This window comes from Nomia melanderi, chromosome 7 (assembly GCF_051020985.1).
Source record: "Nomia melanderi isolate GNS246 chromosome 7, iyNomMela1, whole genome shotgun sequence".
NCBI classification, from domain to species: Eukaryota; Metazoa; Arthropoda; class Insecta; order Hymenoptera; family Halictidae; genus Nomia; species Nomia melanderi.
The window spans coordinates 10,383,023-10,410,219 of NC_135005.1; the positions used below are offsets into that span (position 1 = coordinate 10,383,023).

Here is a 27,197-nt window from a genome sequence, read left to right on the forward strand (position 1 = left end):
AAGCCGAAACCTGTCCGCCTACGACGACCATGTTTCGGTTATAACGGCTAACATCGCGCGGACTTCCGGGATAAGCTTGCTTTATGACCGGATCACGGGATAAGTGGCCATCTAAGGAAGTTTTTACGCGACACTGGTTCGTTTAGTCCCGATGTCGTTAATTAATTATTAGACGAAGAGATGGGGCACTGGGTGAATGTGTATTTAGTAATGATTTTCGGGGGAGAATGCGACGATTGTGATAGATGGTAAAAATTGATGTTCATTGGATTATTATATTGAATTTCGTTCGTTTTGTTAGAATTTGTATGCCGTTAACTTTATTATCTTCGATTATTATATTACTCCGTACTATTGTCTTATATTATTCTATTCAGAATATCTCTATTATTTTTAACAGTTACCCTAAAGCTCGAGATAGATAGTAAAAATGAATTCCCTCAATTTTGAAGCTGACTCTTCTCGTTAACAGATGCAAGGCAAGAGAATAATGATAAATACTATTTCTCGCCTCACAGTTCCAATTTTTACATTTCCAGATCGCAAAAATCGAAATAAAGTACCTCGCTTTTTCACATTTATCAAACCCTACTTGAAAGCAACAGCTCCTCAGAACCAACTCTACAGAGAAAAATGAATCCACTTTTAATTCCAACGAATTTTCACGAGCGAACTCCAACTCCCGGCCACAAATAAAACATAAAAACCGCGTTCAGGAGTGCCGGACAATTTTTCGGGGGTAGCACGGACGAATAATTAGTGCAGCCAGTTGCCCGTGGTCGCAAGATTGTAGAACGCGCCGTGTCACGAGCACTTAGCTTCCTCGAGCGACAACAAGATTAATCTCGCTCGAGGGTTCGACCAAAGCCCTTCCTCCGCCCCCTTCAACCCCGTTCAACCCCCTTCAACCCCCGATGGCTGGAGCCACCTCGTCGGTGCGGCGAGAAACTTCGTCTTCCACCACGTCCAATCACGTTCCGCTTTTTCTTCGAACAAGCTGCTTCCTGAATTCCAAAGGCTGACCCCCTCACCCCCTCGCGAAGGAGCCGACGACGACGACGACGACGCCGGCTCGTCCTTGGTGGCTCGTATATATTCGCGGCGGGTATCTGATCGCGATAACGCTGCGAAACGGCCGTTCCGTCGCGGGAAAAACTTCCTGCCGATCGACGAAATTATTTTCAGGGGTTCGCCTAGGTAGGCGGACTTTAAATCAAATCCTCCGCCGAGCCGGATTAGGAATCGGGTCAAACGAAACCTCTAGTGGTTCCGAGAGGAAACGTCGATAGAGGAATTTGCATCTGATTCGAGGCTGCAGCTTCGACTTGTGGGTGGCACAGTGGTATTTCTTTTGTGTTGAATAGGTAACTGGGAATTAAGTAGTTGGGAGATTTGGGGAATAAGTTTATTGTTGCATAGTTGACATAGGTGGCAAGGTTTGGGGCTAGTCTTTTAGATTGAGGAGATTAGTTTCTGTTGAGCGCTGTGTTTTGTGTTTGTTTTGGATTACGGAAATTAGAGAGCTGGAACATTGTGGATTGGTTGAAGTTCAATCTTTGATTGTAATTTTGAATGGGTTAACGTGATTCTTTTTTATTGAGTTATTTGTTTGTTAAAGTGCAGACTTTGAGGTACAGTTTCTAGGTGCCTTTGTTTATTACAAAATATTCGTTCTTTCTAATTAATTCCAGTAATTTTACGTGTACATGTTTCTGACTGGACGGAAGATTTATATGACAGTGTGATCACGATAGAAGTGGCAGGAATAATGATCCATTCTAGCTGTTTTGTTTTAGTGTTCGTTACAATTAATTTGTGCACCTGTATCGTTTCGATATTTTCCTTTCATTTATTTCAATGCGTTCCGTACACAGTGGCCAGTTAAAGTAACGAGACATAATGCTTTTTATAATACGTTTTTTAATAAATATCTAATATTACAGTTTCGTGAGGAACATTCATTAAAATACAAATTCATTGAATCGTTCAACAGAATTTATCGTCACGAAATTCGTATAATAACCAAGAAAACTGGTGGCTCCAGTGCAAACGAGCTCATCAAACAAGTTTGTATTTACAAAATATTATAAAACAACGTTGTAACCCAGAATCTTATCTCTAAACATTCGAAAATTTATTTAAATAATTCTGTATTCATCTTCAAGAATGTTCAAAACATCGTCTAATAGATTCACACTTACATTATATGTTACAAATGATTATCTTAAATTAAATTTCCTGCGAACGAGTCCTGTACAGTCTCTTTCATACACAAGAACCATTTAAGCCCTTGCCTTATAATATCCTGTCAAACTCGGGACAATTTCAAACAACATTTAACGATCGTAATTATTACTCATACCTTTCTGCCACAAATGAGTTATTAATTTATTGTCTGTAAATAATAATCATTTGTCTGTTACCAATTATTGTACTTCAGAACACAAATGTAGACATAGAATGTACCTACAATTTACTTTTTCAAATAAACTACGAATGTTAATGCGCTAGTATCGACCAAAGTTGAGAAAGAAATCACAGGGCAAGGGGTTAAGAATGATTTACATTCTTCTCGCAGCTTGTTAGTTATTAGAAACAATTCCGCATAGAGGCCAAACAACGCGACGCCATCGCCGCGAACATCTGCGATCCGATTGATCAGCAGGAACTCCGCCGCAACGAAGTTTCACGATTTTCGAGGGATGCGCGCCCCTTTCTTCGGCGGCGGCAAGTTCGTTAAGAAGTTCCGCGGCGAAGAAAGCCTCGGCCGGCACGGTAAAATTCTCACGACCACTCCGACGCCCCCCCTCCTGCGCAACGAACTTAACGTCGGGAAGGAAATGGCCGAACGAGTTGGTTAACCTTCGCGCGATCGATCTCGCGTACGACCGGCTGGAAACTACCCTCTCCCCCGTGACCCATTAACGATCGACCGTACTTGTTCAGATTTTTGTTGAGATTTTTTCTTCATTTCGTCGCGTTCAACGGATTTCTGGTCAGTGGATTTAACTAGAAAATCTTCTAGCGGATACTTTTCTTAAGGAAGTTCACGGACTAGTTTCACTCGATTGGATCGAGGTTCATTAAAATTGAAAGTTTGTAAATTTTATTCGTGTATCGAATACGGACGATATTAGAAAAGTAGGGAAAACTTTTATATCGATCACAGTGGGTATTACTGGTTCAGTTTCCTTTTCATTGTATTTATTTGATCTAACGTGATTCAGATTCTATTGTTTGCACACGTAATTAACCTAGCTTATTTTTACATTTGAGACGTGAGTCCAGACCCAACACTGCTCTGAATCAAAATGTACATTATAGAATCCATCGTCGAGTCTTCAACGTGTCAAAACATTTCAGCTTCAAATAAAAAAATACCATCTGACAAAAATAAAACAAAAATCCCATCGAATCTCTAAGTATTCCACAAACCTTCAGATGCCACAGACGCCACAATCTACGTATCCCCACTAGACATTCCAAAAGAAAACCACTGCCAACATCACACGCAAACTCGTACTCAATCAATGCCTCCAATAAATTCTCCACGACACGAAAATACGTCATCGGCAGTGACTGTGTCAGAAAGTCACCAAAAATCGACACCGAAGGCGATCAAATCAGCCTATCATTGAGATAACTTTCAGCCACAACGGAGCCATTCTGCATCTCCTCTTTCTTTCCCAGACTCCTGTGCCTCCTTCTCGGCGGAGTGGGAACATCGGTCTCGTCCTCCATCAAGTCCTCCATGTTTCTATTCAACCTACTCGGCTTCTCGGGCGGTTGGTCCGCAGCCCTCCGTTCCTCGTTCCGATGAGAAACGGTGTTCTTATCTAAATCCTGCGGACGTTCAGTGAATTCCCGATCGTCCTGGTCCTCCAGCGTCTCTTCCCAGGCGCAGAACGAGACCTTCCTGCTGGGGACCGGCTTCCTGCTCCCTAGGATCTGTCCCAGCGACACTGGTCCCTGATCTGTGGATTCCTGCACAGAATCCTCGGAATCGACCGACTTCGTCCCGACATCATCTATCCTCGAATCATGAACAAGACCCTCCTGTCTCTGGGATACTCCATTGTTCATCCTTCCCTCATCCTTAACTTCCTGGGTCTCCTCTTTCTCCAGCATATCCGACAGCGCAGCCTCCAACTCCGTCAGACTAGGTGTCATCGAGCTCAAATTGCTTTCCTCCGCTGCTTCGTCTTTGAGGACTTTAAGCAGCGTCGAGTGATCAGCGTCCAGGACCTCGGGTTTGGCCCTAGGCTCCGGGCTAGGCGGAGGCGTCTTCGTCTTCTGGTCGTCCAGGTTCTTCCTCAGCTTGTTGTGCGCGTCTTTCACCAGCTTCTCGTCGAAGAAGTCTTCCATCTCCTGTTGCTCCAGCATCTCTCTCGGCAAAGACTCCTCGGAGATGGTCCTGATCAAGCTGCTAGGTCGGTCGGCCAGCTCCTTGGACTCGTACGCGTTCACCTCCGGCTCGCTCTCGTTGGACAAGCTCCTGCGGAAGATCATCCTCGTCTCCTCCGATCGATCGGGCTCCGTCCTGCCTCCGATCGTATCTGGGGAATGGAACGTACGCGGTTTAACCGGTCACGTACGGGAATAGTTGGATCCTTTCGGCGCGGTCCGTGTCGGAAGCGAGTCGGGTATCTTCGGAAGCGGGACGTGGGCCACGTAGGACCGCTAATTTCACTCTTCGGACGGGTTTACGGAGTGCGCACGCGAGCCCGAGATTTACGGCGGACATCGGGGCGTATTGGTCCGTCGGAGGAAGTTTGGAAATACGGGAGAGTTGATTTGTGGTCGCCGTATACATAGATTGGGGTTTCTGGGTATTGTCCGTGCACGGTTTGTGACTCGTTTAAATCGGACTTTCTAAAGCGTTTCCGGTGGTACTGAAAGTGGGAAAGAATTAGTAGAGTTTGGTGAATTCTCTGGGGAATTGAGTTTAGGAGAATATTGAGGTTAGGTGTATTAACGAATTCTCGTTCTTGGAACAGTGGATTGTCTAGTTGGGAGATGTAGAATTTTTCGAGATAATAAACGGTTACTGGTAATCAATGGACTGCGGATCTTTGTGCATTTATGGGAAATTTCGAAGTGCAACATTGCATAGAATGAATACGATAAAGAAGCGTATGACATCTGGTATGTAGTACTTTTCTTAACATCTGTTAGGAACTAATATTCTCTACAGGAATTCCATTTTTTTCATTGTATTCTTAAAAGATTAAATCTGCACGAAGATCTAGTAATCAGTTTTACGGATTTTGTCGAACTAGAGTTCACGAATCGGATCTATTTACCAAGAGCAGAACGATGTTTCGCCTCGTCCAAGTAAAATGGCTCTTTGGAAACGGAAGTCTCGCAGGCGGTCGAACTCCTGCAACTGTTCTCTATTGTAGGTGGATCAAAGTACCTCAAGTGGGCCCTATAGAAGCAATACGTTTACATTTATTCGATTGTAGAAAACAGAGAACTTCCGAATGTTAGTTTAAATAAGAATTTTCTGTGAATATCGCCAATTTACAAATCAGATGGTAAATGTCGTAAAGAAGTATATCTTCTGCGAACTGCAGAGTACACTAGATAAAAATTCTTTATAGTAGAGTCACGCTAAAGATCAGAATATGGGCTAATATCGCTTGGCGTCGCTGCGGCCCAATTAAATTCGGTTAATCTCCCGGACACTGGCCGTGGATTATCTTTACCGACCTATTTGGATCCACTTCAGAATATTCCGGCTCGCCAAATGCCGGGGACGGTGTTTTTCCGAAAGACTCCGGCTTCTGTATGTACACCTTAGCGTCCTCGCGATCAGTCAAATATTTCCGACCAAAATCGACGAGGTCCTCACCCACGTTCTCTTTGAAATCGTCCCCATTACTGATCCTCTGAGAGCCCTGATGAAGAAAATTCCCCGATTTTCGTACCTCTTAGCCAGCTTTAAACGATCCGTTTTATTCCTTAAATTATTACCTCTAAGGATTATGTCTCGTAAAAATCCCCCAAAAATTACGTTAGATTAGTCAAATTCGAACGAAAAATGAAAGACGTATCTTCCTACGTTAATAATTATAGAATTCAATTCTTCCGCCTAAGATTACATATTTTAACTTTCAACTTTCAATGTCAATTAATCTTAAGTTATTAAACAAAATTCCCTTTGATTCTAATTTCAAATTTTCAATTTTCCTAAAATTAAACACGTAATGTTTCCATCAATAATGACAAATATTATCCACAAAAACAAAAATTACAGATCAAATTTGCTAAGAATACTGAGGCCTCAAAACAATCAATTTCATCCACTGTCTTCACTAAAAAATTTAGCCCCCGCAAAATGACATTCGAATATTCTCTCCTCACGCTCCCGTTCCAAGACCCCATTCCATTTAACACGCCAAACATTAGGACAAGGATCGATCCTTTACCTCGACCGAGATCCGCTGGTGGTCACTCGACTCGCAGTCGTCTATGCCAGCGGCCAGCTCCCAATCCTCCGATTTGCTCGGGTCGTACTTAACAAACTTCACTTCACTGTCCTCGTCGACACTTCCGGTCCCGCAGTCCAGCTTCTCTAGGACTTGATACGCTGACAGCTGCTCAGGGCTACCGGGCCTTGGTATGTAGTCCTCTAGCCGCACGCTCGTTTTCTAGAAATTAAAGCAAAGTCGTTGATCTAAAACACTCTCACTAATATTCAACTACTTTTCTCATTTTAATTCTTGAAATTAATATAAGTTTCAGTCCTTCTTATATTAACAGAATCATCAAGACACCTTAAACTTCCAAATGCAACCATAAGTATCAATTTATCGAATCGCCGAAACTGAAAACTGAAATAGCATTTTTAGTATATTTATTTATAACAGTGATTAACCTATTATAATCCTGAATATTACAATCGATATTAGAATCACAAAACTGAGAATACCTTCTTGCTTAATCGAATATTACAATAAATTCACATGAATAACCAAATGGACCAATAACTAATGTTCAAAATCAAACTATCGCTGCAATAGAAACACTGTTTTTCGGTTGCACTTGATAGCAAAAGTAGAATTCTAATCTCTTGGCTAGAGGAATAAAAGGAGGAACCGCGTACCTCCGAGAAGGGCGCGAGGAAAGATCCAGCCGGAAGCGATCCGGTGCTGCTCCTGACGGGTCTTCGGGACTTTGTTCTCTCCCCATCCCCCTCCTGTCCTTTCGTCCCCTTCGTTTGATGCCTGGCCACGTCCAGCTCGTCGTAATTTGGCAGACTGACGGTGCTGTAGTTCTTGGTCCTCGCGTGGCCGTTCGATTTCCCAGTGTCCCTCGAGGTATCCTTGATCTGGCTCCCCGGCACCATCAGCCACCTTTTGTCGTCGCGATTAGGAGTCGACGAGTCCTTGCTCGTCCTGCTGCTCGCGAACCTGTCGTACTCATCTGGCTCGTGAGCCTTGCGATGATTTTGATCGGGAACGCAACCGGTTTTCTTGTCATCGATATGCGACGACCTCTTCCCAGACACCATGTCGCTGGATATTATTCTTCCGGTACCATTAACCTGTACCCGGAAATAGGAATTATTGAATTGTCAAATCAAATTCGGTTACATCGAATATTTTCTTTGTCTTCCTTAATTGAAGGAAGTATTGAGCTATATTTAATCTATCATATTTCTCCATTATTATTTTCAATAGTATCCTATTTTAAATGATTCATTTGCAGCGGATTAAAATCAAAATGACAAAATTTGTATAATTCTATAATTAGGATCATCTAGATCAGATATCCGACATACACAATTCCATCAATTACAATTTCATCGATCACAATTCCCTCGACTCTATCAGTTAAACGTCCAAACAAAACGAGAAAAAGCAACGATAAAATAAACTATACAGAAATATAAACCAAACACGCGTCTTCATGCAAGAGACAAACGACGCGACAAGCAATCCAGAAATATTTCCCGATTTAAAGTCAGCATCGAGCAATAAGAGGAATTATTCCCGCGCCGGTACTCGACATTGACAACAGGAATAATCCCATTCTTCCGAACCGGTAACCAGCCGCATAACAAACACGGATTCCCGGTTCCCGCGTCTCGCCGAGATTCGTAAATATTTTTTAATGTCGCGGATATTTGTTTCACAGATTCGCATCGCGCGGACGTCCATCCCCTCCGCGCCCCGTTTCTCGCGTTCCGCCCTCTATTTGCCCAATCGCGGGGGCGAGTTTTACACGAGTGTAAATATTCTCGTGAATATCGAATTCGAATTTACAATGGAAATACCGGGTCGACGGTCGGCGACGTCGTTCTACTCGCCTTGTGCTCATAAATCTCCTTCGCCTTTCTTCCGTCCCGGTGTTTGTCGTGTCTGATCTCCTCTTCCGCGTCCTGCTCGTCCCCGCTGCTCCTCGGCGACCTCACCGACGAATACAACGGCTCGTCGCCCGTTTCCGCGCGCCTCGAGCCCGCATTCTCCGCGACCTCGTCCGGCTTCGGCGGCAACGGCCTGCCCTGGTTCCTCTTCTTCCGGCGCGGCGGAGGAACTGGCGCTGCATCTTTCAGATTCGAGCCTAATGAAGGTGTAAAGAAGAAAGTTGTTATTGTAGATTTTATTTTAACGTGAACCATGTCAGTTAAAGCCTGATAACGACACTTCAGAGCCACCAAAGTTAATACTATTATCTACTCTGCGTCTGCCCCTACAGTGACATATTCTACTTACACGTCACCTTAGATCTGTTCTATTGAGCTGATCAAGAACTTTTCTCTTACGTTTCCACAAGGACAATAACTTATCAATAATCCAATTTCAACGTTAAGAAATTAACCTTCGAACACCCAACTCCAACGCAAACCACGTACACACATCATTATTACATTACTATTGTTATATTATTACATTATCATCGTTAAATTTCTATATTACTATTATTACATTCCCATACCATTATCACTGTAATTACGATCATGTTACCATATCATTATAAAGCCAATAAACCAACACCGAGTTCCCCGTGCCAGAACGCGCCAGCCGAAGTCGCGCATTCAGAAATTCCGTCGGCCGAAAACTTTCCCGTCGCGTTGACGGCACGCGCTCGCGTTTTTGCTCTCATTCCCGTCGGCGGTAAAGCCTGAAAACCGCTTATTTACAAAACACGGACAAATACGGCCGTGCATCCCGGCGTAGTCGTCGTCGTTGTCGTCGTCGACGCGAGCACGGGGTCACGGCCTTATCAGCTGGCACGTCGGAACGAGGCATGTTCTCGTTAAGGATACAGCTTGCAGTACGAGCTAACGATAAATTGTGAGCTTACAGCTGGACGTCGGCGTGGTGGCGGGATAGAGGCTCGTGTCGACGGTTAAATTCGTGAGGGCCGAGCCGGGCCTCGGCGTGCTCGGCACTTCGAGGTTCACGTCGACCCACTCGCTCGGATGAAAAGGCCTGTCCACGGAATCTATGCTCCTGCCCCTCGTGAGCACCTCCCTTGGCGGCGAACCAGCGTACCCGATCTCCGAGCTGCAAAATTAACGCGGAATGCATCGCCGTGAGTAAACTCGCAGTGTAATATCGTTAAATTTTCTTTCCCTTCCGTTCTGTTTCTCATGTCTGGATGAACGGGCGTCTTTTTCTTTTTGTTTCCAACGGACGTGGGAATTATAAATGTTTAAACTCGTTCGAAAGTTTCAGGTTCGATTAGATGCGGTAGTTAATTTGAGAGTGGAGCAAGGGTTCGTGTAAATAAGAGGTTCCGGCGATGTTATTAACCTTTGTTTGAATTAGATCGGAAGTTTTGGGGTTGATGTACAGTAGTTATTTTGAAAAGTTGAGCGAAACAGTTTGGAATAAAATGGGTTCGGTGGGTTCGGGAGTTGGTGAATCTATGATAGAGGCGTATGGAGCTGTATGGTTTCTAGCGAGATTCGATTGGTAGAGAGTTTAAGGTTTGAAATTAGCGGAATGGTGTTCGAAAGAAGCACTTCGTATCCTGACTATAGGAACAATCAACTCCGAAAAGTCCTCTATTCGAAAAATTCGAGGGAGCTGTTATCTTTTATACGTATTCCGCAGGAAATCCAATCTAGAGCCTTCGATTTGTGATATTTCCCTCTACACGCCGAATTTTTAACTTCTGCTAAACCTTTGATACCTAACCTGTAATTGGCTTCGCTGAAAAAGAATCCTTTCGTCGCTCAATTCAACGTATATCGAACGAAAAAAAGGATTTTCCTTTGTACGGAATAGCAATTTGAAATCGTGCATTAACGCCGCAAAAAAATTGTTTAATCATGATCATACGATTCGTTCGACGCGAAAAATTGGAGCAAAACGAGTTTCTGGATTCTCCGTTGCTATTAATGCGTGATTACGTTGATTACTCGTTCAAAGATTCCAAACAGAATGTGAACGTAATTACTCAATTTATTAAAATTCAAATTAAATATTATTAAAAAATATATAAAACCTTGAATATACAACTCTTTTAATACTATTCATTACCAAAAATCTTTCCCTATTCTAAGTTCATTTTCCTAATAATATTATTAAAAATTTGAATTCGATGAAAGGTCCACAGTCTAGTTACCAACCATTACACTTCAGACCAAACACAGATACAGAACATCCGTAAAATTTTCGCCTTTTCAATAAATTCTTAACGACGAAGTAGCTGCATCGATCGCAGCTGAGAAAGAAATCGCAGGTCAAGGGGTCAAATGCAAAACGCGAAGCAATTTTCCTCACTGGCTCGTTGCGCTGCGGGTGGGTTCGCGGGACCCGAGCCCGCTTCCGGCCCGATCCGGCCGCGGTTTCTGTATTTCGAAAATTTTCCGGCGTTGACCCCGGGGCCGAAAATTATTTGGCATCGCTACAATGCGGCTCTATTATACGGTTACTCGCAAATGCATGCCGTGTTTCTTCGTGTCCCCCGAGCCATAACTCTTCGGAGACGCGGAACGTTGCTGGAATTTCTGCCGCTACCTACAGTCTCTTCCTTTTATACGAAAGTTCCTTTTAACTTCTCGTAGAACGCCCCCGACGCACGCGAACGATTCGAGAATATCGACGAAAAATCGTGGAATTCCATCGATTAACTTCTTCCTTTTTTCTCAATCCTATCCCGTGCTCGAGGAATTCTTTCTTCCGTTCGGAGAATCGTAGCACACTGCGAAAAAGATGGTCAAAATAAAAACGACGCTTGAATTCCTTGTCCTTGTGTTTCAGCTGCTTCGCTGTTTGCTTCTTTGTTCTCCCTCGACCATTCGTCTTTCAGTCTTTTACGTTTTATCGTTTCCTCCGGGAACTGCTTAACACTGTCGATTTCGAAATTAATTCGAATTCTGGTGTGGACGATAATGTTTAAAGAACCTAATAGAATATTAATCAACGTGAACTTCGAATAAATCGAATCTAAATACCACAGAAAGTGTATACAATAAACGACGAAAGACCAATATGTTCCTCAATGTCAACTATCTAAAAGCTCTATATCAAATTCACTATTTTATAAGAAATTTCGAACTCCGACAACCTCCCTCCACGAAGTATAAACCTAACAGAGTCGCACGGAAACAGTTCATCGATCCATCGATCGTTTCCAATGGTTGCCACTAGCCTACTGGGTTCCTCTAACTCGGCGAGGAGAGTTTGCCGAACGATGCTCCGCTTATCGGTGCACGCCGCCGCGTAAATTAGGTCGCGACGGATCGCATCAGGCCGACTTAACGCCGGCGCATAAATAGAGCGCACGTGTCGCGCGGACGTGCGTGTGCTAACCCTGTCGATCCACCAATCGCGCGACCGCTACATGTTGATACACCAAACAGGGATCGTTTATGCGCATGGAGTAGCATAATAATCGGTTAGGCGGGCATTACTGGGATCAGGGGTGTATCGTGCACCTGATTCGAGACCGATAGTTGCCATATTGCGTTTTCTAGCCAACGAGTGTCTACCGAGATTTCGTTTAAAATCGGCCCCAATGATAACGTTCGTTGAAAAACGCGGAAAACTCTTGAAATTAGAAGCCCGCGAATGTAAATAGCGGGCTCCGCATTTGAATTTCAGATGAGGTTGATTAATTAGACTCGAATTTTAGAGCCGGCGTCGGGGTAATTGATAGGATTGAGATTTTAATTTGGGATAACGCTAATTAATAGGTTCGAGACTTCGATTCGTCTCGGAGGAACGAGGATTCCGAAGTTTATTTGTTTTATTTGAACGATTTGTTGTTGCTTTTAGCGCTTTTGTGAGATGGTAGCGTGGGATTTTTTTTAAATTACAGTATTTATTGGATCGTTCTATATTGTACTTTTTTGGATGATATATTATTGATGTTTTAGAAATAAAAAGAAGGTATTATATATTACAATAGCTAAGACAATATAAGTTTATTAATATAATTTTAATAAGTCAGGTGTTAGAGAAAGTATTATAATCAATATCATCTCAAGAAATCAAGTATTACAAAAACTATTAATTTAGCTATCACAGAAAGTATCCAAATCAATGTAATTCTACCAATACTCAATCCCAAAAGTAGAATTCACTCAAATTATTTCCAATCTAAAGTTAATTTATATATATAACAAGCTAAAGTTAGATTCCGCTGAAAAACTCGAGCAGAGGAGATTGCGAAAGAGTTGAAAGAGGCGTCGAAGACCGGAATGAAGTCGAGAACGAAATTGATTACGGCGAGTAAATACACACGCTTGTTACGCAGCTGTCCGCCGTGTTGGATGTTTCAAAAATTACGGTGCCCTATAAACACGGGTGCGTCGCAACAATTTCAATTCCGCGCTGGCCGAGCGGTTCATTCGAGGTGGCAACGTTACTCGGCTGCATATCGTGACACGTAACGAGACACCGGAGGAATTCCGGTGTAATAACTGCGCGAAAGATCTATGCGTAGATAACTACGCTCGCTCGCTCGCGGATCGCTTCTGGCTCGCACGCACGTGAGCTAAGATTATTGCGCGGCGCGCCGTCGAAAATCCATTTGACCGGCGCATTAATCAATGCGCTACCGGAAACGTCGCTGGGTACAAGTGGAAAAGGAAATTAGTTTTTCTAAGATAAAGAGTTGACCGATTAATCTTTCTTAAGTATCAATTCATAACGCGACCTACGGAACGATATTCGTTTTACGTTTTGAGTACAGTATGTCTACAGTGGAAGATTAATTTTTCTGTCGATTTTTTAATGGTTTATCATTTTTTTATTATTTCTACTTTTATTCTTCGTTAGTCGTTTCTCTTTTATCTTCGTTTGACACTCTGCCCGGTTGCCGGATAGTTTTATGATACACCGGTATCATTTCAATCGTGATTTAGTCAGCGAACAAATTTTGAAATTTATTATTTTTAAATTGGTAGTGGATGTTTTCAGGACACCTGATGCATACATTGTATCGTAACACGCAGACTTTATTTATATCGCCAACCGGAAAATGAATTTCGTTTTATTTGCGTCCGTGATGTTTTTAGGACACCTGATGTATGTTACATAGAGTTTCACAATATTAAGATGTAACTTGAATTGTAATTTCGTCGTAGAATAGTAATGAAAACGGATTTACGACATCCGTAAATTACTTTCTTCGCAGCTATCATATAATATTTTTAGAACAGCAGTCTCTTATACAGTGTGTCTCGTGATATGCATAACTTTTCGCTGTAAATTGGTCGGAGAAAAATAATAGAAAGCCACTGTCTTGCTTTTTCATAGGAACTACCGCTTATAATGTTCCTTAAGAGATCAAAATCGGCTTACGGTTCACGCAAATCAATATTGCATAATAAGCAATAATTACGCGTAACTTTGCAGTAACAATATTTACGCGACTGTATTTGAAGAATACGCGGTACACGGCTTTCGGGAGATCGTAAGGAACGCCGGAAAATCTCGATAACAGAAATCTTTTTCTTTCCTCTCGGAAAGAGAAACACGCAAATCGTATTGGCAGCAATCGAATAAAACGCCGCTGGGGAAAAAGGAACGGGACAAAATAAAACGCGGAGGCAAGGAGAAAGTCGAACGTGGGCGAAGCGTAGCGATGAAATTAGAAAAATCGGGGTTCCTCCGCAGAGGAAAATGACGGTGAAAAATCGGAAGGTGTCGGTCAGAGAAAAACGGCCGCGATTTGCAAATGCGTGCAACGGAACTTCGAATATTTCACCTGCGAAACGGAATTTTCGAAATTTCACGCTGCTGGAAACGAATTTCTGTTCTTCTGGTAGAATCGAATTTAGAAATCAAAAAGCGAGAAGCGCATTTATAATTCGCATTAAATTAGAGCGAATAAGTATTTCTGAGTTTTCGAGAGAAACAAAGCTTTGTGAAATGTTTTCGGATTAATTAAGTATTAATATCGTAATTATTGATATTGATACTATTAGAAATCAATCCTATTAATAGTATCAGGAATTAATATTGTTAATAACATTTCTGAATTTTCGAGATAAAAGAACTTTGGTGAAATGTTGTTGGATTAATTAAATACGAATATTACAATGCTTAATATCGCTAATTACTATTGGTTAATATTAATAATAAGATTGTAGTATTAGTACTTAATTAATCCGACGACATTTCAGGAAAGCTTCTCTTCCTCGAGAACTCAGAAATAGAAATTATACCACTCTTATCCCGATCCACTCAATTGTATGTACATTCACCGATGCTTTCTTAAAATCACGTCCGTTCCACTTTACATCAAGGATAGGAGTAACTCCAATTTAATACAGATCTTTTGCATCGTTTTCGAAGCAGATAATTATCGCGCTAATGCTTAACGCGTGCGATCCACAGACCGTTGAGGATTACCTTACGATGATAATAGTTAATTTCGAAACAGATCGCGATGCTTAAAGATCCATTCAGCGTCCCGCATAATTTCAGGCGTCCGGATTAAGCTTCGAAAATAATCACTTAATTACGAATTCGCGTGAGTCACTGTAATTCTCGACTTTCATTGCGTCGGAGACAAACTGCCTGTTCCTTGTACATACAAAAGAGAAACTGAATCTTTTTCCAGAACTAAAACAACGGAACATCATGGGGAGCAAAGGAAACCGAATAGAAATTTAAAAAATTCTCTCTCCGTTTTAAAACCAGGAGCTCGGCTCATCCTCTACATAAAACACGCGTGTCTTAACAAGAAAATACCCAATGAAAAATAAAATTCATCCTTACTATTGATGTCAACTTAAGAAACAAAGAATTATCCTTAAATTATATCTTACGAGATAAAAAACAAAACACCTCAATTGTGGTGCTCAAAGTGTTTTTTTACAAAAACTTGTTAATACCGACGAAACAGGCTTACGCTCGTCGTAACGGAAATTGAATGAAAATCGTGGTTTTCCAAAAGGAAGGAGAAGCCGTGCTGCTTCGACACGTATCGAGAATCGTTTTTGTTCCAGGGAATGCTAAATGAAACGATACCGGAGGTATAGAGGGCGGAGGAAGGAGAGAAAAAATGGTGCACCCGAGGACGGCGCACGGCAAAGGTCGACAAAAACGAGGAAGGTGGAAAGTTCACCGAAAATAGCTCGATGGTCGTAACGTCCGCGTATAAACATGTTACTGTACACCTGTGCTTACACGAGATGAGATTCGCGATCGGAATATAAAACAAGTGCATCGTAAATGCGCGTACGCGCCGCGCGCGGGGTCGGGGCGGATTACCAAGCAGGCCGGATCCGCTTTGAATCCGAAAGCGAAGCATTTATAATGCGCGGATTTTCAAATCGAATTACAGCGCTTCGACGGATTCTCACGGAATCTGGGAAGATCTTGTTTTCACTGGCATTTTCTTGGCCGAAAGATTTTCTTTAATTGAAATGCATATAATTTTCCCTTTGGCAAACCTGTGATTGGGTATCGAAGAAGTTGGAAATAATTTCTTGGATAATAAATGTTACACTTTAGTGAATATAGTAAATTAATATTTAATGCTCCTGTTTTCAATGGAATACTTATAGTAGTGTCTTTCTCGCAGGAACATCGAAATTTTCCAAAAGAAATTCTTTTTCAAGATCTTATTTTCACAATGGCTTGCCTTTTCTTCGCCAAAGAAACTTCTTTTTAATTTAAATACATACAATTTTCTTTTTGGTAAATCTGCAACTTCGTATCAAAGGAATACAAAATGATTTCTTGGATAATAAATGTATTCTAGTGTAAATATAGTAAATTAATATCCGATACTCCTGTTTTTTAATAAAATATTTCTAACGAATGCCGAACAAGCACACAAAATATTCAATACGAAAATAACAAAAGAATACATTGTCCAATTTCTTATCTTGCGCATTGTTAAAGCAACAATCTTATTACACCGATAATCATTGCAAAATCACTCGTCGAACTCGATTGAATCAAACAACTGTTCCACAATCAGTTTCTCCATTCTTCAATTTTCACGCGATAAACCATTCCCCTTGACACGGTGATTTTTATTTAAAACTTTCCGCCGCGTTGGACAGATCACGGCGTGGCCGGATTCGAATAAATCACCGTGCGCATAAATCAGTATCGTCGACCGCGTGCGCGGGGATAAAGGCGCCTATAAAAGACAAGAACAGGGACAGGTTTCCGTTATCGCGAATGAAGATCTCCGGATCGCGTGACAGCTTTTCTTCCCATATACAGAGAAGTTTTAGGTACGGCTGCTCCGAATCCGCGGCGCGGCCGTTGCGTGGGCCATGTTTAGGCTGTTTTTTAACGCCCACGCAACGGCCGCGGCGCGATTCCTTTTTAAGGTCAGTGGAACGAGCGCCGCGGCCGCAGGTGTCCAAAAATAAGATGGCCGTAAGAAGCTACCGGCCGGACGCCATTTCAGGAGTTCCTGTTCATCGGAATCCTTAATTTGGAATCCCCTCCTCCGAATTTACGAAACGCCAAATTGTTTGCGTTAACTCTTTGAAACACAAATTTGAAAAAAAATACAAATGAAACTATAATGTATTCTATAATGCATAATTTCCTTCATTCACAAGAGACGCAATGGACGAATTATTGAACTTCCAATATTCTGAGTATTCTCGTTTCATATTCAACTGACTAAAATTCTTCAGAAGAGAATCAAGTTTTATTCAACACCTATTCTGCAAATCGAAGGATCTTCAATTCGCCGAAAAATCCATTGTCAAGTTACAACTTCTAAATTCAACATCTATACTCCAGATCCGCGATGATCAACAGCTACGATCATCGACGCGAGTATGCAACACATCCAGAGAAAGTCCTAGTTTCTCAAATCAGTCTTGCACAGAACTAATCATCGAACGCTGAACATTTCGACACGCGGCTACGATATTTTCCATCGGCGTTTACGGTGCCGCTCTTAAACCTCCATTCAAATTGGCCCCGATGTTATTCCAGTTTCCCGGGGAAACATCAAATATTGACCAATTAGCCGTGCTCCGCGTCACATCTTAAATTACCTTCCCACTCGGCGCCGCGCGGAGAAATTACACGCTCGCGGGCTTGGGAAGGGGGAACGCCACGCGCGTTCTCGCGTAATTGGGGCTCGACGCGCGGTTCTTATCGATCGGCCGGATGATAATTCGCGCGCGGAACTAATTCGCGTTTCCAGAACGTTTTCTTCGTTACCTCGAGTGTCCCCTTCGCCGCGGAAAAGAAACTCGACGACCCGTGGATCTTTTGCTGCCGGTGAATCGGAAATGAGGCTAACGGCCGCCATCTTGCCGTGGCTTGGACACTGTATACACTTTTGAGCAAAGGTTGGAAGAAATTTGTAATCCGAGCTAATCTTTTCATTGAAATTAATTTAGAAATTATTGTCGATGGAATTCATTTCATGTACAATAGTTCTTTGATGATTGTAATTCAAAATACTATTTGTGAAACTTTGAGACATGTAAAAGAAACAACTTGAATTAGCCTTTTGCTATTGCAATGAGATATTAATTTTTGCATTTTGTTGTAATTTTCTTGTTCGAATTACTTGGCAATATTTTATTTCTCAAAATCGATACTATTTATTATACGTCATAAGGATTACATTAGTACGGCACAAAAATAGAACCGAGAGTTTCAGGACAAGAGTACAGACATAAGGAATCCCAGATATGTTAAATACAGTAGTGGAAAGGTAGGAGAACCGAAGTTCAAACAAGATCTTCACGTTTTTCTAGAAAAATTCTCAAGAGCTTCGATCTTACGAAGAACAAGGTGGTTGATTCGATCTATTTCCTGATTGTGTTCGTGTTTCGAGACAAGATTTCGAGGCAAGGAACAGGATCCTTTAAGCAGGCGATCCCTGTTCAGCGTCCGTCGTACGTGAATCCAATCTAAACAATGACTCGAGGTCGAAGAACGTCGGTCAGCCGCGAAGTCGACCTTAAATGGTCACATTCTGGTGCGGCTAGGTGCGACGTGCCACTCGGACCACGTAATTTCTGCCGCGTTTCGGCCATTCGTGTCCCCGCCGCGTCGCCACGAATTGGATCGCCGTGGGACTAATGGCGTTTCACGGCGACACGCGAAATAACTTTTGATCAACGAGCATGACGGGACACCGTATCGGGTTCCATGGTATTGGCTGTGCAATGGTATCATCCGTAATTATAGGAGCCGCGCCCGGTCAAAGAAGTCTTTGCGCGACGCGCTCGGCGAACAGTTTCGCAATTAACGCCGGAACTACCGATCGCTCTGTGTAATTGACACGTGTCTTATAAAAATTGCGGGAATACATTTTTTCATCGTGTGGTCTTTATCGTAGCCCGAACCACTTTTCTTCGCTCGATTCTTGCGATATCTTCAAATATCAGAGAATAAAAGATGAAAGTTAGCCGAGAACTACTTAAGACAAAATGATTAGACTGTTCCTATAATCCTACGAAAGATATCGAGGAACCTTGAAAACTAAATATTTCTTCGAAAGTAAAGTTTATTTGATAAAACTGTGAAAGATATTGAAGTATCTTGAAAGACGAATATTTGTTTGGAAACATTTATTTCGTGAAACGTTTTGATCGAGAACTTGAAGGTTTCTCAGAACTTTATAGAGCTTCAATTGAAATTTTCAAATTACTATATCTTCAAAAAGCTGCGTTCATAGGATTTGCTGACAAGGTTCTCCGCGAAATGTCAAAATTTTCTCAAAGCTTTCACAGAACCGGGGCACGAAGACGCGCCGACAGAAGATCATTAAGTTACGCCCTGAAAGGAGACTTCAAAAAGGCTTCGAACGGAATCATTTCCTTTATCGAGTCGAAAAAAATAAAGGCACCGCGTCAGAATCGCTGACAGCGCGAGGGGTTTCACCAGGTAGACTCCGTTTGCTCGTGGAAATCATCCGTGCGTTTAAAGAATATAAGTCCGGGCGCGCAGGCGGTCGGCTCTCTTTTTCCGTAACACGTCAACTTTTTCGTGGGAATTCGTGGGATTTCAAATCCCTGTGTCTTTTTTCCTGCGTTTTACGCCGACGCCGCGTCCATTTCTCTCCGCCGTGCCCGGAATTCCAGTTAAAGCGGAACGAATCAAGCGATAGTCCGATTACGAGCGCGGAAATACTCGCGGAAATGATGACGGCCGGGAAAGGTCGACCTGTTAAACACCGATGAAAACCGATTTCCGCAGCTGAAACCAATTGGTGGCGCCGAATACACCGAATGATTAGCTTTCTCTAAGTACGTTAGTGCGTCACCGCGGAATATCAACTTTGCACGAGTAAGAGTGCTCCTTAAAAAGATTGATCACGTTTTTGTGGGTGGATATGATCGATAGTATTGAATATATGATTGATAGCACCAACGACAAAATATATTGGTTCCTTTATCATGATCAAAGAGCGTAGAAGGATTACAAAGTAGGACGCGATTGATTCTTGATATTTTAGAAGTCGCGGCTTGGTAATGATGGTATCCTAAGGATAGAATCTAATGGAGCTACAGTGAGTCAGTCAGTGAAATACGAAATGTACTGATAGTTTAAATTTCAGAGGATCCAGCAACTTAGAGAATTTAAAACACGTATGTGCCTAGCACTTGTCAGACGTTAGGGTAGAGGTCTCAATAAGTTATAGGTTCTAATTAAGTAACCAATAAGTCGTTTAAGGTGCTGATGATACTGATCTAGTGTAGACAATGAAATTCAAATATTAATGAAGGAAACTTAAGGATCCGGTTGTTTGGGAAGTTGTTAGAGGCTGAGGTACCTCTAAGTCTAACACGCATAGGATGCTAGGATTGAAGTCCCATTAATCCAAATGTTCCAGTCATTCGATAACGAGGAATCCATGAGTATAATATTTAAATGTTGAATAATGAAGAATCAAGCAATCCTTTATAAACTAAGTACCACGAAACTCATCAGTTGCTTCTGGATATAACTCAATACAATTCATGTGGCAAGACCATTTGCTCCCTATAATTCCCGTTCAATTAACGCTTCCACTCTGTATATACACGGCTCCATAAATAATGTCGGTGAACTTCCGTTGGCTAACAAGCTGACACCTATTCCCGCTGTAACGTGTTCATTATCGATCGCCGAGGCGGGCGGAATTCGCGAAAAACAACAATCGTTGACGAAACGAATCTCCCGGTTACTATAAAGGATACCCAAGAGCGAGAATAAAGGCGTGCAATTAACGGACAGCCGAGCCAAGCTATCCCGAATTCTTATTATCTCCGCTTGTGCTAGTCCTCGGGTGTTATTAACAGCGGCGCAATTCCAGCCGAGGTGCGGGCAACTTTCCAACGGGCGGGCTCTTAAAAACGACACTTAAATCCTGTTTCGCGCCACCGATAAAGCTCTCGTACAAGCCACCGATCCACTTAATTGTCTACGTATCCGCGATATTTTAAACGGACACGTACAACGCCGGAGAAAACGCGCGACAGTGTGATTCATGTCGCCGGGGGCGAGCCTCGGCGAAAAGTGAATGTTAATAAGATACTAAAATAACGAAATAAAACCCTGCGCGAAGCTACGCGCGTCATGACGCGCGTTTCTTGAGTCGGTCCTGTTTTCGCACGGTTTCTCTGCGCGCTCTTCGAGATTAAAGTGCCGCGAATTAAAAATTATACTGCGCTGCCGTGACACGCGGGGAAAATGTTTAAAATAACACGCGGCGCGAACGCTATTCGTTGTAAGCTTGACCACCTACCTTGTTACCCTCTGTGTGGCACTGCCGAGCACTGACCCTTCTTCCTTCAGGCTGGGATAGATCTGAAAAAAAACCAGTTGAATTACGTCAGGACATTTCAACTAAAAAAACATGTATTTCGTGATAATTCATAATTAATTATGTAATTTTCTTAAGATATAAAATACAGCATATATGAAATTAATGAATCATTTTTCTAAACGTATAGTATATAGAATTAGAAATATTTAGAAGAATTTAAGAGCAGATGATTCTTAAAATAGATTCTATATTATTAAACAATCTTCGTGGTGACGCAATGAGTTCTAAAATATACGCGGTTCAAATATTATTTCCATTCTCTTACTCCTTAACATTTGAACAATACAAAATGTCGAAATTATTCTTTTACAAGGAGAGCATAGGAAAACTTTCTTAATAATAGAATTCTACAGTTCGTGAAATTTTATTGATTTCTATTGAGAAGACAAACTGCTCTAATATTTCTGGTACTTTTCTCTTGATAAAAATTGAGACGCAACACGCAGAAGACTTTCCATTTCGCAATCTCCACTTTTCAAAACGTGATTCGAAGACGTTCCGAGAACGGGGCCGGCAGTCTCCGGTCGCTCGTTTAAATCTCCCGACGGATGCCGGGCGTTCAAGAGCACCAAAAGCCCGCGTAATTTTCTTCCGTGTCGTTGCGTTTGAAATATTCTCCACTGGCATCAGCTTCCTCAACCTTTTTCCCATTTGTCGGGCGAAGATTACACGGGCATCGGTTGTAACCGACGCGGAGCTGCGCTCGATCGGTCTCTTAAAGATGGCGGGGGCCGAACGTAGCTAGTAGACAAGTCATTAAGAACCCAAGACGGTGGGGCGTGCACTCAGCCCACGGGAATCCTCGGCCAATTTCCTGCGGAGATACGATCGAGGAGAGAAATCGCTGTAGCAAGCACATTTCTGACCTTTGCTAACGCTACTGGGACCAATTTTGGGTCCTAATGCCGGCCATTTTGTAACGACGCTGTTCTCCGTTATTTTATGTGTTGTATTTCAATGGAAATACTTTAACATGATTTTCTATGTTCTTTTATTTTAGTGTTTAAGGTAATACGATAATCTGTTAATTATGACTGTCCAAAATATTTCTATTAACGACATTTTCTTTTGTTCTTTGTATATTATTATCTTTTATTTCTATATCTTAGTTTTCATTTTTGTATTTCTATTTGCAATACAGTTCGTCGATAGTCGATTCAACGAGACGCTTCGTGGTTTCAACAATCGAAAGAATGTCACTGCAACTATGACTCATTCGAACACCAGTCACACATGCGTTTGTTTACACCCACTGACTCACATACCGATAAAACACTGACAGAAGTAACAGTTAATTGCCGATCCCACTGGAAAATGAAGGTGAGTAAGCTTAGAACACACTCTTAATAACAACAGTACGACATTCTCTAATTTATTACAATCCACAAACTAATTAATTTCTTATATTCTATTAACGCGGAAGTAACGCAACCGGCATAATTACAAACGAAGACCACATGTGTCCTCCCCCGATCGCGATAAATAAATAACGAACGAACGCAAATGAGTTCGCGATAAACAAAACAGGGAACCGATGGCATACAGTGCGCGCGATGTTTATTAACATTGGTACAGTTCGTACGGCATCGGTATAGCAGGGAGTTCGGTTATCCCCGGCCGAAGCCGATCATAAAGTTGATCGGCCGCCATAAAGACAAAAAGCAGTTCGATAGTTCACCGTCGACGTTGCGTAAAAGATACGGTTATTGCACCGCGGTCCGGGCGAGCTCTGAAATATTCAGCGGCCCGGGATTGGTACAGCCGCCGGTATGAATATAATTCCAAGTATTGTCCCGCAAAAATTGATTCCTTCACGCGTGCCGCTCCTCCATCCACCCCCTGACAAACAGGAACAAAAAAAAACGGAAAGAGAAGAATTAAATCCAGCGGCAGCCGCGGATCCCCGGGCACACGTTCAAATTAAATTGGACTTACAGGTGGCATTGACGGACGGACACGGATAATTTAAATTTTAAAGTGGACCCGCGTGGCTGCCGCGGAAATTCGAGCGTCCTGCGGAATCAGGCAGCGGCTCTCATTCCTGTGTTTCCTCGTTCTGCGATCAGATTCGAGATTTCTTCGAATTTTCCTTCGTTAACGGTAGACTTACGGAACGAGCCAATTTGACTCGTATTCAGTCTTATAAACATTATTTGGTAAATTTTTGGGTCTTGATTGGTGTAGACACGCAAATGTATATCGCCATTGTGCACTTTTGAACCTCTAATTTCCAAAATCCAAATGAACAGATGTCAATTTCTCTTAAAGCGATTAGAAATTTGAGACACTTACGGTACAGTTTATTCTCTGTCGATAGTCCAAATGAATAAATATCAATTTCTCTAAAAGCGATAGAATAAACCATAAGTGTCCGCGAATCTTAACGACCCTGATTCTTGGAAAACAAGATTTTCAACAAAGTTTATGATCATTTATTAAGCTTTTAATTATTAACACTTCAAAGCCGACCTGTCCCTTTTCATTTACCAAGAAATAGAACCATCAATTTAACAATAGCATTAGTTACGTCTCATCTTTCTACTGTAATGTATTAATATATTTCAGTTTGTTGTCGCTCCGAGTTGTCTCACTATTCCAAAAGTTTTAAATCTCCGATCGGCGAACGGAAAAGTTAAACAAAAATTCCCTTTCAACCATGAATTGCTGTCTACGTTAACGTGAAAGCGTGAATACTATAAAATTCGATTATACTACATACACGTTACATAATACTTCTTGCAGGACTCTACAGTCCGAAGACCAACGGACGAGAAGGAGAAAAAAGGTCGCAGACTTATGACGCGAGCTGCACGGCGCTCGTGAAACGTTAACTCCGCGGTTAAGTGCGCCTCGACCGCGTGTACAGGAAACAGAAACGGAGTTGCGTCTGATCCCCGACGGTCTTGTCGAAGGATTGCGCAATCACCGACACACGTAGCCATCCCGCGCGAGTTGCATAATTCCCTTTTGTGTGCTCGCGAGCGCGGAAACGCTGTTACAAGCGAGCCGTTGCTCGCTCCTCGCCGTCGATCTCTAACAGGATTTCAGCGTCCTCGCGATCGACCTTTAAACCATTTTCACCTGCGATCACGTGGCCGATGGGCGTAGAACGTGACCGTTCCTCTAGCTCCGGCGCTACGGAGTCCGAGCGCCGCCATCTTGAAGTCGGAGGAAGTCTTTCCAACCGACGCGAACTACAATAAAAGATTTCTCATGATTATATTGACTAATTGGCCGACGGCTACGCTGCGATTAAGCCTGCTTTGGCTCGCGGGAACCGATGAGAAGATAATGAGCAGTTCATAGACGCATTAGTCAAAATTACACTTGCGTTTGAATGCTCGTGGCTACCTTTTACGAAAACAGGCCTCGATTTCATGAGAGAACTCTTAGAAAGTTTTAATAAAAAGTTCAACGTTTCGATCCTAGTTTGGTGCAGCCTTCGTCAGAGAAACTGAGTTCTCGGGATTACATCTATCATTGCATCAATTTTCTATATAAGCATTAACATTGCTAGCGAGCATAATTCTTGGAAACAATACTGTAGTCAAATCTGTAATCATCTACCAACCTCCTGAAATTACCAACGCTTCAAATTCAACTTATCCTTTCTTCGCCAAGAAATGAAACCTTCGATTCCTAAACCAAAGTATCATTAAATATTATTAACTATTATTAAACATTATAAAAATTAAATACCAAAAACCAATAACTGTTCCACATCTTCCAGAGCCATTAACAATTTAATCCCACACCTATAAATCCTGGAAACATAAAAACCAAAAACAACGTCCAATCAACTCTCGCGGAAGTCTCCGAAATATCGTCCCTTCCACAGGTCCCACCCATAAAAAGTAAGGCACGCGAGTGTCGCGGAGTGTTCGCTCGCGGCAAATTGTCCGTAACAAAAATCCAGCGCGGAAAGTTGCCGGGGACGGAAGACAACGCGCCGGAAGCGAGGAAGGACGGGGTTGGAGTGTGTTCCGGCGGCACAAGAATTTTTATCGACACCCCCGCTTTCACGCGCACATAATCGCCGACGCGCGTCTCCCTTCCCGGAATCGTACACGTGTCGTTCCGACGGGCGACGGTTTACATTGCAAATTCGTCGGGGAAGTTGTCGCCCGCGACACGTTGCCTCGATCCTGAGCAGCAAAAGTTGCCTGAACGATTAAATTACCAGCCGCGCCACCGGTCCCCGGATTAGAGACATTGTTTTGATACTTTGCCGGGGAATTCTCATTGTCTTGCCGCTCCTCGCGATCGGTTAATCCTCTCGTGATGAAAAAACTGGGATAATGGAAGCTGTCTTCCTTTTTTCACTCTTTGTGCGCTGAATTAATATTCTTCTAGATGTCTTTTGGACGTCTTTGTTGGAAATGTTTTGAGACTTTGTATAGTATAAGTGTGAATGATATTTGATATTGTCGAACTGTGAATATGTAATTGTTATTGAAATTAAATTGGACTGAGGATGGGAATTTAACCTTTATCGGACGATGATTCTTTGAAATATACGAAGAGCTTCAGCAGATGAAGTTAAATTATATATTGATTGCTTAAATCGTAGAGAAGGAAACTACGTGATCTCTTGCTGTTCAAGTAATTAAATCATTTGTTTGACATAGTGTTCCAAATATAAACACTTAATCTCGCCAAAATGACATTCGTTTGCCAAAGGCTTAAATATATTAGGTTTGTAATAGAAAACTGTGATTTAAGTCTGTACGAACTGATTAACCTCTTTTTGCAAATCAATGTAATTAACGTCTAAGTCGATCTACAAAAGTCTGAATTTACAGTTAGCATCAGTGAACACTAAACGTTCGACAATTTCCTTTTTTCTCACCAAATCGATCAAATATTCCAGCACCAAAAATAACAAGATACTAAACATACAGCTATTGACAATGCCTACTTCTCACCTCATCTACTCTACTTTTACAATCATCTTACATTCGTCGCGAGAAAGGAACTATACGTGAACAGTAAATTCGACAAGCATTCTCGTACAGATGGAAAAAATTCGCCACGCGTGTGTCACGTAGAATATAATAAATTTGAAGTAGTAACCGGCCGAAGGAAAGGTGTCGGCGGGCAATAAAATGGCGGCGACGTTCCGCGGGATTAACGTGGGACGTTTACGTCCGGCGATCGGGTCGGAGGAACGTTTTTACTCCTTCCGGGACGCGTTATTGTGCCGGCGATTGATCCCGGCCGGAAGCTGGAATTCCTTTCGAAACGCTTATCCCGCGAGTACACGTTCCCCGGTACGGAACGTTCGCGCGGGACGTGGAAAGTACTTACGCGACAGAATCGCTCGAAAGCGATAAGTCCCGCCGCCATAAAACTCGATTATTTACCGAGAAATTTCGAAAGACGTGGAAACTCGGCGCTGTAAAATTTTCATAGAATGCCAGGCCGCGCGTTCCTCACGGCGCGAAGCGGTTTGCCCTTTGATACCGGGAATGCAAAGGTATGTGAAAGATGAATTCTCGTTCATCGGTGAACGTTGTTGCCCGGTGCACTTTAAAGAGAAGAAATTGAATCGTTGTTAATTTGAATACAATCGAAGCGGCTTGGCGAACGGGGAACGGTGATTTTTTCGTCTCGTTTTTGTGAGAACCGCGTGATTCACGTTTGATTCTTATTGTTTCGGAACTGATGCAAAAGAAAGTTGTACGAGTTATATTCTTGTTGATTATAAAAAAATATGTGCAAAAGGATAATAAAGTAATAACAGTCGCTAATGTCCAAAGTAGCAAGTTCAACGGTAAACCTTGATAAACCTGATAAATCTTAAGAAATAACGAAAATAATGATTTAAATATGAATATTGCTTAAACGATAATATTATTTTACTATTTTTGTTGTAATGGCAGTTGCTCATGATTCCTGTAAGATTATGTAAATGTCAGGATGAAAATGTATCCATTTGTCACTTGCCAGTTTAACTTCAACAGATAAAGATTACTGTACGT

At 42.2% G+C, this 27,197-nt stretch overlaps 1 protein-coding gene across 3 annotated transcripts in view; it reads right to left on the reverse strand.

Annotated features, from left to right (window-relative positions):
- Positions 1 to 1,826: 1,826 nt before the first annotated feature.
- Positions 1,827 to 27,197, reverse strand: part of LOC116433123 (uncharacterized) — a 45,316-nt gene continuing 19,945 nt past the window's right edge. For all 3 annotated transcript variants that reach the window (XM_031990885.2, XM_031990886.2, XM_031990887.2), the window contains exons 3-10: positions 21,136 to 21,197; positions 9,313 to 9,515; positions 8,315 to 8,568; positions 7,109 to 7,549; positions 6,432 to 6,653; positions 5,713 to 5,900; positions 5,304 to 5,428; positions 1,827 to 4,556 (exon numbers count right to left, since the gene is read on the reverse strand). In XM_031990885.2, coding sequence (XP_031846745.2) covers positions 3,619 to 4,556; positions 5,304 to 5,428; positions 5,713 to 5,900; positions 6,432 to 6,653; positions 7,109 to 7,549; positions 8,315 to 8,568; positions 9,313 to 9,515; positions 21,136 to 21,197 — 2,433 coding nt within the window. In that variant the 3' untranslated portion in view covers positions 1,827 to 3,618. The remainder of the gene's footprint in view (positions 4,557 to 5,303; positions 5,429 to 5,712; positions 5,901 to 6,431; positions 6,654 to 7,108; positions 7,550 to 8,314; positions 8,569 to 9,312; positions 9,516 to 21,135; positions 21,198 to 27,197) is intronic.